The 11,759-nt window shown below is 44.0% G+C and overlaps 1 protein-coding gene and 1 long non-coding RNA gene across 4 annotated transcripts in view; both read right to left on the bottom strand.

Moving 5' to 3' along the window:
* Nucleotides 1–11,498, bottom strand: part of LOC149334929 (uncharacterized) — an 88,687-nt gene extending 77,189 nt beyond the window's left edge. For all 3 annotated transcript variants that reach the window (XM_089551585.1, XM_089551587.1, XM_089551588.1), the window contains exon 1: nt 10,858–11,498. In XM_089551585.1, coding sequence (XP_089407711.1) covers nt 10,858–10,894 — 37 coding nt within the window. In that variant the 5' untranslated portion in view covers nt 10,895–11,498. The remainder of the gene's footprint in view (nt 1–10,857) is intronic.
* Nucleotides 3,670–8,485, bottom strand: LOC149334930 (uncharacterized). The gene is made up of 2 exons (XR_016283984.1): nt 7,710–8,485; nt 3,670–5,934 (listed from the first exon to the last, which is right to left on the bottom strand). It is a non-coding gene; the product is annotated as an uncharacterized LOC149334930 (long non-coding RNA).
* Nucleotides 11,499–11,759: the final 261 nt, after the last annotated feature.

Raw genomic sequence — 11,759 nt, 5'->3', positions numbered from 1 at the left:
GCTCCACCAACTAACCTTGCGACCGCGTAGCGCATACCGCTGCATGGTCGACGTCGAATGCAGGCGCTGAACTGCATGCTGAGCACGATAATACGTAGTCTGGCGATGTGCAGGCGATCACTTCGGGCCTAATTCACCTAAAATAAAGTACTCTAACGCTGTGCAATGCCTCAAGAAGGCTGAGTACAGCACACATCAGCACAGCTAGTCATTAGGTTTCTCAACACTGTACCGCCATTTTTATTATTGGCTGGCGAGTAAACGAACCTTACACCAGTAAAAAGTTGTTGGTGCCTTTCGGCCTAAGCGACAGTGAACCTTCATGTTGCGCTGGACTATGCAACCGCTGTAGGAAAACAGCCAAAAAAAGTTTGTTTATATGTCATGTACTGGGGCTGTCTATAGCACTCTGGGAAGTCCCGGACAGGTGAGCAACAGTTCGCCTCACAGCCGACAGATTTGGACCGCCAAAGCGAGCCACGGTGCATGGCCCGGATTCGAACTAGGCAGGCTGTACTACATACCGAGTTTTTCACTTAAGAAGACCTGCGAGTTTTGAAAATGGGCTTTTTGAGCTACACGAGCGCTTTTTCAGCACAGCATTGTCCGCAGTGTAGCGCATCAGAATACAGTTAAGAACTACTAACTAGTAGGATGGTAACTGATATAAAATAGTGAACTTTTAATTATTACTGTTAGTCTCCTTATTTACTGATAGGCATGTGGCCCAGCGCAAATAATATGAATATCAGTTTTTAGAATTGAAACGCAGCTGCTCTCCGCGCTATGGCCCAACATATTTTGGCTATTTGGACGAGCACTGCAGGGGTTGCTTCGCCTGCAAGCTTTTCGAGAGCGCGTGTATTTTGACGCGACGTAGGCAAAATTGTTGGCACCGAAAGTAAATGCTTTTGGTTTGGTTTATTGGGGTTTAACGTCCCGAAGAGGCTATGAGGGACGCCTTAGTGAAGGGCTCCGGAAATTTCGACCACCTGGGGTTCTTTAACGTGCACTGACATCGCACAGCACACGGACCTCTAGAATTTCGCCTTCATCGAAATTCGGCCTCCGCGGCCGGGATCGAACCCGCGTCTTTCGGGTCAGCAGCCGAGCGCCGTAACCACTGAGCCACCGTGGCGGGGCGAAAGTAAATGCGTTTTCTAAATTCTAAAAACTGGCATGGATATTACTCACGAAGGATTTCACGCATCTCACTAAATAAAACTGAGCAACAACTGCAAAGTTTAGTTAACCAGCCTACAAGTTAGCATGTTTTAGCAGTACTCTGATGAGCTATACCGCTGACAATGACTCTTCTAACTGAAAAAGCCCATATTAAAAAATTGCTGAACATCTTAGGTGAAACATATATGGTGTTTTTGGCAACGCCCGTATACATACTTCGCTGCGAACAGTTTCTAACATTGCGAAATCATAAGTGAAAAAAAATGGCAGTGGCTTAGCTCTGGTTAAGCCTGGATATACAAGCGAAAAGCTGCAGTTATGCTTTGCTTGACGTCATGGCTGTCGCAGTTCGCGCACAATGCACTGGGAGCACCACGATAACGGTGTAGGCAAGCGTGTTATATAGCCCTCCTTGCGCATACGTAGTAACTGTGGTAAACACGCGGCTGCAGCGAAAGGTCAAACGGTGTCGAGGAGGCGAGCGCGCAGTAGTAGCGGCGGTGAGGAGGCGGCGCACATGCGCAGTGGCGCGCGGCTGCGCCGAACGGTCAGGCGGCGGAGTCGGCGCGGCGGCGGCTGCGGCCACCTGCGCCGCGCGTGACGTCGCTCGGTTTCGCGCATGCGCAGCTGCGGCAAATCTTGGCTCCGACGGCTCACGCTAAGCGCGGCTGTAGTGCGGGTAGTGAAGCTTTTCGCTTCAAAACTGCGATATTTCGCCAGCCTTCTAATCACGTCTGGCGCGCATACGCGAGTCCTGACGAAAGACGATTGCTAAGGCCGCGCGTCGGCGGTGATGAACCTGAATGGTGACTGTAAAGATAATCGCAACAAACCGCTACGTAGATAGGCGAACAAATCCCGATAGCATTGGAACTTGGCAGCGCATCGTGTCTGCGACAGCTTGGCATGAATCTGGTCCTACTTCTTGTTGTGGCCGATCAAAAGGTATCAAAAATAAAAGAACGCGACTAGTTAATGAAGATCTGTGCGATACGATCATGTATGCCGGAGCCGAATAGTTAGGAATTTTACGCCAAGGGCTTTTTTGCGACAACGTTGCGAAGGTTTTCTGCTTCGGCGTACACATTGTGGCTAATTACAGGGCCGCGTACTCTGTTGTGCGAACGCAGAGCGGCACATCAAGCTGAGGCAGGCAGCCGGCAGCACAATGCCCTCCACGCAGTTCAACAAAATGCCCACCCCCCTCCACACAGTGCCAACAAAATGCCCTCGACATAGTTCATAGTAGCGCAACTTGAGTGGGCTGAAGTCTCGGCGAAACTTCGGGCCCCCTCGTCAATATATGCGTGCCAGTGCAATCGATGCAAAAGACGGAGCATTCGGGCCGATGCTAGCCAATCTCGTGCCTTTCTATCACCTAAAAAATGAAGGCTTCTAAGGTGTTACGAAGTGGAACGGCTCTTTCATTCTTTAGAGAACAGCGCTTTACCGTTTCTCGTGCACCTTGACATCCTCTCATCCATTTCCCCCAGTGCAGGGTATCGATCCGGTGTCCTCTTCCAGCTAACCTCCCCACATTTCCTTTTTTCTCCTAAAGGAGAATGCTTAAACGCACTGGTACGAAAGTTCCATCCCTGCGGTGCCGGGAAAAACAGTGCTTCTAATTCCTTAATCTGCAGTAATCGCTGAGCGACAACTTCGGTGCTTACTTCCCTCCCAGCTTTCTACAAGAGACGCTCGTCTCAGGGCGTGCCTTTGACTTCTCCCTTACAAAAATTGCTTTTGTGATTCTTTAGAAAGTCTTTCAAATTTACTCATTAAAATGTAATGAGTTTCTTTTAGATCTGTATGGAATTTTTGTCCAGAGTTTCAATAACTAATTGGCCACCGCATTGTTATAGGAACACGGTTAACGTCCTTTAAAAGAAAAACTGTGATGAGTTGCTTTAGAAACTCCTTGAGGAGTCTCTTTAGAAACCCTTTTGAGCGCACTCATTTCATTGTAATGTGCTCCTTTTGAATCTGTATAGAATTTGGCTACAGTGTTTCAATAACTAATTGGCCACCGCATTGCTATAGAAATGTGGCTAATGTCCTTTAAAAGAAATTCTGCAATGACTTGCTTTAGAAACTCCTTGAGAAATTGTTTAGAAATTCTTTTGAGTGTACTCATTTCATTGTAATGTGCTGCTTTTGAATTTGTATAGAATTTGGGTACAGTGTTTCAATAACTAATTGGCCACCGCATTGTTATAGGAACACGGCTAACATCCTTTAAAAGAAATACTGTAACAACTTTCTTTTGAAACTAGTTATATGAATTTTACGTAAATCCATTGGAATGCATTTATTTCATTGCAATGTGATGCTTTTGACACTGTATAAGATCTGAGTAATGAGTTCCAATAACTAATTGGCCACCACATTCCTATAGAAGCCCAGCATGTACAATGTAACATATATGATGTAACCACTGATTGCTGTAAGCATGCAAGAAATCATACAGAGCAACAGCACACGACATACAATCAACTAACTTTATTTCACTTAGCAACTTTTACAGCAGCTTATGGAATTGAACGTTTGCAGCTCCTGGCGAGCCTTAGTAATTAGCAGCATTTATGATGAAACTGATAGGAGACATGGCACACGAACAGTACGAGCACATTTTATTTTGAGACAATCAAGTAATTTTAGATTCATTTTCTGCGCCACATGTGCAACGAAGATCACACCTCAAAGAGAGTGTTTTCACGAAAAAACAGTGGAGTAGCGACTCAAACAAATACTGCCTAGCCTTCTGCCTTCAACAGCTCTGAGTATATGCCTGCCTTAATTTTATTCACTTATGCCCTACATAAGGTACACAATGCTAGTCGGAGCCACAGCAAAAGGCTAGCTGCATGTTCATTCTGTGAGAATTAAGTTAGAAAGCACTGTATACCTTTATGTAGTATTCTGAAAGGATATCATTTACAGCTGTCCCAAGGATTGCGTGCACAGCAGAGTGAACATGATGAAGGAGTCACAATTGTTTTGAAGAGGACACGTGAGATCTACTTTCCAGAATTAAACTGCCTCTTGTTAAAACAGTACACGCACCTAATTTTGGTGGCATGCTTTCTTCTCCACAGTAATGTGGAAGACACTACTACGCATGGATCACCGGGTGGTATTCAGCTGCAAACTATAAATAATTTATAATTGAATTTTTCTCTCATGCTGTTACGGTTTCAACATCCGAACAACGAATGTAACGTTAACGTGCCCTTATAGGTCACATGAGGCATGAAAAAATAGCAAATTGCTGCTTCTTCATTTGTTGTCATTCCGGCTGTTGAGGCTGCTTGGCTTTAGCATTGTAGCAAATTAAAAGGACAAAGCAGTGATTATATCAGTTTCTTCATGTCTCCTAGACCTGTAAGCACACTTTGATGTCACAGTGATCGTTCGGCTGTTGAAACCGAAACAGCATGAGAAAGAAATTGCACTGTAAATTATTTAGCGGGCATACTAGAATACCACATAATAATCCATGCCTTACGAATCATTATAAAGCAGAAAACATGCACCCAAAAAGTTAGGTGTCTGTACTCCTTTGAGCAGGAATAAATTCTTAATTCAAGCAAGACGCAAAGTACAAGAATGACAAAACAAAGTACATTATTCATTTCTACTCTACATGACTAAAAATCGTCCCATGAGGATGCAAATTTCAAGGAGTACTTTATGTCTGATACTGAGCAATAATGAACCAGATAGCCATCCTGCATATTACCGTTTGCTACAAGGACGCGCCTTTGTTGGCATTTTAATTCAGACTGGTTTGCACTACTCGCTATTAACCACAAAAAAGCTGTACATCAAATCTCTGACTGTGCCAACAAAAGAACTGGTTTCTTTCATTACATATATGTAACTTGTGTTTTCCTACATTGCTTCACATGTACAAATTGATCCAACCATAGGGAATACAGGGCGGCCAGAATAGGATGCTTGACAGTTGGCTGCTCAATAATCCTTGTTAGGTGACAACATAAGCTGTGAATGTCATCTGTTACAGCCCCCTTTCTTCACTCAACTGCTGCTGTCCACAGGCAACTAATACTATACCTATGCATATGCTTTCCTGAGCTGAGTTTAAGTGTTGCCTGGATTCACAATGGTCAGCTTGCCCAACGATCTAAGAGACCATCATAAGCAGGCTGCAAAATTCACTGCTAAAGAAAGCTATGATATGCTGCAGGAATCAAGTGAACTGAACAAAAAGAAAAATGAGAAGAAAAGCTATATTCGGTTTAGAGGAGAAACAAAACAAATATTTCGAAAACCAATCTATTTCATTCCTTTGTAGTAAATAGTAAGGAGGATAAATGTGCTGGGATATTAACAACCAACTCAAAGCACACATTTAAAATATGCAAATGCTTGATACAAGATCTGACTTCCTAACTATGCTGGTAAAGACATATTTAGTTTAGAATTCATATCTTTTAATTGAGTGCATTATTCTGAAAATAAAAATTGGTCAAAAGGAGGCACTGTTGGTTCATATCGGCACTTCCATCTATTCTTTGGATGTGATCTTCATTGTGCATATCCCACAGTACAATAATTCAATTGCATAGATACCAGCATTTCCATTCATAAACTGTGCTGATCACTTGCAGTAAGCCAATGATGTGACATGGCCGGTAGATTATTAGGTGCATCATTCTTGTCTGCGCAGAGACGAGGAGGTGTCAGGTAGGCACCACCCATGCTTGCCAGTCTGAAGTACCCAGATGTCTGCGTATAGGCCAAAGAAAAAAAATCAATCAGTGAGACCTAGCACACAACTGCTTTCACACTAATGCAAACAAAAGCATCAATGAGATCAGAATCTACAAGCAGTAGTACTCTAGTGATCTAGCTTTGAAGAGTACTAACAGCACAATACAGAAAGTATATGATTTCAAAATAAATGGCATGTACACTTCGAAAAGAACTATAAACACCACCCAGCTGTGACTGATACTGCTGCCAGACTAGAACATTTCATAAGAATGAATAACTATTACATTAGCCTGTAACAGTATTCATCTAATACATATTTATTGCCACTATAATGCAGTGACAATCACAATCACTTTTTTTAGAGAACTAATTCACCTGTCTTCTGTGTTTTACAAGTGACTGATTAATTGCAGTAAGTAAATTAGGTGCAGTGAAAACTGAGAACAGCTGTCACTCAACCTCAGTAGCTCACAGGCAGCACAAAGCGTCTACATCTGAGTCTCTGGGAATGGCTACTCAAACACAGTAATTGCACTCACTAAACATCTGACAAGATGGTGATGCCGACGACCCCCTCGTTAAGCAAAGGGATGGATTCTGATCCTGCTGCATTTAGAAAACTTTTCACTTCCCTGCTCCACTAATGTTGGATTGACACTGCTGAAATAGTTTTAGAAAGATATTAAGTGCATTAACAATGTCACATAACTATTTTAAACTGCTAGCCAGTATAATCCATTGCATCCATATAAATGACTCCATTCAGTTACATAAATTAAGAACTCACGATATCTCTAGCACTCTGGTAGCCAGATCAATAAAGCTATATTCCAGTTGCTGCAGAAAAGCAGTGAGATTACAGCCAGGCAAATGAATCAGCACCAATACCACAGACATAACAAAACACAATGTAAAATAATAAGCTTTTTACGGCATGACACTACAGTGCAAGTGGGAACATCTCGGCCAAATCCAAGTCTCAGTACTTCTCTCTTTGATAAACTCTGGAGAAACCGCATGCGTCACCATAAATTCCTTCGAAATAAAATTATTTCAAAGCATAGTCGAAAACATCATGCGCAGTTTGCGATGGTACAGCCGTAAGTGTGCAATTGATTTTTGCAGCAGTACGAAGTATGCTTGAAATGCCAAAAACAAAACAAAACAAAGCCAGTGCCCACAAACACTCTATGAGCGAATAACGCCGGAAAGAGATTACCAAAAGTTATTTTCGCGGCGAAACTCATCGGCAACATTCCTCTTGCATTTGACGTGCGCAACTCTAGTCGGTCGTAGCTACATCGTCATTCCACTTCTAGGCACTGAACGGCCTGAGTACTGTGAGCATTTGTAACGTGGACTCGGCAGACCATAGCTTGGAATTATACCCTGTACACACGCACACATACAAGCACGAAAAAACTAAACGCCGGGAACTACTGCCACTGAGAAGCATACGTCGTTCCAACACAGTGCTTTCCGCTCGTTGGTCCCAATCATCGCAATAATGAGCACAACGATATCATGAGAGTAAAAACATGCAACTGTACTCCATGTCACAATTTCGTCGCTGCGGAGAGGAAGTTATAGGCGCGAAGCGACGGTTTCCGTGGCTGTGTGACAGGTTCGCGGTCACGTGCAAACAGCGCACTTGCGGAAGCCGTTGCATCGAACTCAAACTTCTACTGCACTCCGAAGAAGTTGTCAGACAACACCCAGCAGCATTTACAGCACTTCACGCACCCCAGTACAACATTTTGGCAGATAATTTCAAGAACTGTACTCACATTCGTAAGCAATCACACAAGGTCGTTCGTTCTTCCACGTTGATGCCGGCATTGTCACGGCGTGGTGCAGGGCACAATACGACGTCCAATATCTTGAGAAGAACTTCAGGTGCATCAGAAGGTCTTTCGAAGCGCGCAGGTCACGCACCAGTTTTGTAGCACATTCGAAAACCACAGCACGAAAACACCACACAAGGCGCAACAGCAACAAAAAAAAAACTACGCCCGAAACGCCACCCGGCCGGCCGGCAACAAAAAGAACATGGCGCCGCTGCTGACGACTTTGGGATTGGACTGGATTGGCTTCGGTGTGACTTTTTTTATTTTTTGCTGCTGCTCGTGGACGGAGTTTCGGTTTCTGTTTCCTTGGGAGAGCCGGTAACTCTGTGGTGCGAAATTCATTCTGTGTGGCAGGACTCATAATTAGAAGTGCTGGCATTTCTACCAACGTGGTTCTAGACGCACCTCCCTCCCTTGAGAAGGCAACGCCTGGTTCAGCGTCCTTGAGTCGAGGATCGACTATCAGACTGCGCGGTAGGCGTCCGCATGAAGCGCGCGCACATCTGCTCGGACTAGAAAAGCCAGCATTGCACCTAACATAGAGTTATTACCCACCTAACGACTAAATACTCAAGGTGGGGCCATGCCAGCATAGTAAAAGAATTTTCGTCACACAGTGAAGTTGAATTGTAGGCCTGATAGCTGGTCTGTTGCAAAATGTGGGAAGCGCTTAAAACAAATAATATTTATTAATTTATGTCTACAGATACTAGCGAAGATAAAAAAAAGCATGTTAGGAACATAATCATAATAATGGGCCTGTTTACTGTAGCGGCTGCCCGTCTCAACTACAGGTTTACTCTTTTGCAAAACTCACGAAGTCAGCCTCCCTTTACAGCGGAAGGGGTCTTTACCATTGAGGTCATTTTTTTTAAGAGGCAGAAATCGGGTGCAGCGCTGGAGAAATATATTGTCCGAAAAATGTCGCGCGCCTCTTGTGCACGCTTCTGCCTTGTGTTGTTGCGGCGATAAAGGAATTAGGCGCAACTCTGTCAAGCCGTCAAATGAACCGTCACCACGCTGCAGTCGCGACGGAACGGTGAAACGCAGCTTTGCCAGGCCTCAGTGCTGCACCCAACTCCCGACCCTCGCGAGCCGCAACGCCATGGTAAAAGTGTTTTTGCGATGCTGGAAAGGTGACTTACGAAGTTTTGGAGAGGTTCTGCTAATACTGCACCGAATTACTGTCGCACAGTGCGTCGTGTGCTTGGTCGGCAAACATTGCTCGTGGTAGAGCACGTGCGCAGCGTTTATGCTATAGACAGGACGCTACGGGAAGAAGGCCCATTTTTTCGCCAAAGAAAAAAGGAAACAACTGGTGCAGACACAAATCAACAAGAACTCGAAAAAGGCGAATGCAATGACAACGATGTACAAGGCTACTCCTATTCATGCTCATTAGTCAGTAGTGAGAGCTGATCATATTTTGTCTTTCAATGAGGAAAAAAATATTCGTTACAGGTATTTGTACGCTTTGTTGATCCAGTTTCTGGAGATTTCAAGTGATCGTAATGGCGGTGAGGTTGTTTTTTTACTCAAGAAAGCAAACGAATACATTGCCGCTGTGTTCTGCCAAATTTTTCTTGAGATCGGTCGTCGATTCAGAGGTGCCTTTCGAAAATTTAATGTTATATGCTTGCGTTGAATTATTTCTAGCTTGCTGATGTGCAGTTTGATTTAAAGTTTTACCGCTTTTTAGAGCGAATTGATATAGTGAAAACTGCGAACAATATCTATAAAATTTGGCTTAAGAAGTCTTACGGAGAGAATGCAACAGATTCTGTTTTGACTGCGAAAGGAACGAATTCATTTAGCGAAGGCACGAAACAAGCTCTAAAAAATTTTACTCATTTTGAAGCGATACCGAGCCATTTCTATAGAAGTTATTTTGACTGCCAACGAAGCGAGTTCATATAGCGAAGGCACAAAACAAGCTCTGTAAAATTCGACTCATTATAAAGTCTTACGGAGGAAATTCTATTTAATTTGTTTTGACTGCGAAAGGAGCGAGTTCATATAGCGAAGGCACAAAACAAGATCTATAAAATTCGACTCATTATAAAGTCTTACGGAGGAAATTCTATTTAATTTGTTTTGACTGCGAAAGGAGCGAGTTCATATAGCGAAGACACAAAACAAGATCTATAAAATTCGACTCATTATAAAGTCTTACGGAGGAAATTCTATTGAATTTGTTTTGAACGCGAACGGTGCGACTTCATATAGTGAAGGCACGAAAGAAGTTCTATAAAATTTGGCTCATTATGATGTCTTACTGAGGAAATTCTATTGAATTTGTTTTGACTGTGAACGGAGCGAGTTCATATAGCGAAGGCACAAAACACGATCTATAAAATTCGACTCATTATAAAGTCTTACGGAGGAAATTCTATTGAATTTGTTTTGACTGCGAACGGAGCGAGTTCATATAGTGAAGGCACGAAAGAAATTCTATAAAATTTGACTCATTATAAAGTCTTAGGGAGGAAATTCTATTGAATTTGTTTTGACTGCGAACGGAGCGAGTTGATATAGTGAATGCACGAAAGAAATTCTATAAAATTTGACTCATTATGAACTCTTATAGAACCAATTCTAAAGAATCTCTGTTGACTGCGTAAAGAGCAAAATTTTATAGTTAGGTCTCGTTAAAGAGTAAATAGACTACTTAATGAGCTGACTCGATAGACAGCGAGTTTCAATAGAGATCCTTTAGAATCATTAGGCTCTCCATACATGTTCAAAAGAAACTCGACATCCATTTTTGTAAGGGCTAGATCAGCGATCACCTCTCAGCTACACATCACTGCGTGCTGCCTATCGTTGCTTGCAGCTGTGCCCTAACTTCTAGACCAACAACAGACACGCGATCACCCCTCAGCTACACATGATCGCATGTTGCCTATCCCTGCTTACTGCTAGCTGTGCTTCTGCGACTGGCGCCAGAAATCACTCCGGATAAAAGTTGTTACGCTATCTTCGTAAGTGCGTTCAGCGCATTTTCTACGTTAACAGAAGCTCGAGTATTGCAAAACTCGCGAATCCAGCAGTGCGAGTAGCAGAACGGACCGATTGTAATCGCACTTACCGTTCTTGCTGCCGCGGATGAAGCTTTGGGAAGGCATCGTCCATGCAAGCCGAGTTCCCCCTTTGAAGGGGCGACGCCGAAAACACCGCACTTCGTTGACAGGCTGGCAGCAGTGGTACCTTTGCAGAAGTTCGTTGTTTCGTGATTGAAGAGGTTATCCGCCGTGTTTAGCGATGGACAGGCGAACAGGTGGCACAAACACGACGTTGTCAGGCGCCACGGTAATAGCTGGGTTCTTCAATTCTGGTCCGACTCTAACTTGACAATAGTTTCAAGGCCCCAATTAATGCAGGGCTTCAGGAGACATCACAGTTCGACGAGCGAGGCAGGAAGGGTTTCATTAGTTCACTCAGTCAAGGTCAGTTTCCAACAACGTCACCAATAATTAAGATAATTACACCCGAGCACCACTGAAAGGGCGCGGCCATGCTGCCGCCGCATCGCTACTGCCCGGTAGACTTAGGCCTAATCTCGCGAATTCTCGCCCGCCGTGCCGAGAACAAGCGGGTGTGACCTTATCTTTTGCCTTACTTCGCACGTGTTCCATCTGAGGCTACAGCAAAAACCTTTGTTTCTTTTTTTTTTAGGCGGCGATCGCATTGTTTCACCTAAGTTTTAGGCTCTCGCCCTACCGCGCTCGACTGACTTTTTTCAGGCTGCTTCATGCAAGTGCAACGTCACCTATTCACCCCCATAGGAGAGACGGCAACGGAATAAGGCAGGTTATCGATGAAACCGCGCTCACTTGAACGGGCGCCTTGGAACGTTACCATTATATCACTGGAGCATAAACAGTGAAGGAAAGCACATTGCGAATATTGTGGATATTGCGAATGTTGCGAATGTTGCGAATATTGCACATTGCGGGGTCAGTGCCAGAGCACCCCTTCCCCCCCCCCCCC

This window comes from Amblyomma mixtum, chromosome 7 (assembly GCF_055824585.1).
Source record: "Amblyomma mixtum isolate Tamu chromosome 7, ASM5582458v1, whole genome shotgun sequence".
NCBI lineage: Eukaryota > Metazoa > Arthropoda > Arachnida > Ixodida > Ixodidae > Amblyomma > Amblyomma mixtum.
Note: the sequence above shows the minus strand (reverse complement) of the source record. Positions and strands in the feature narration are given on the sequence as shown.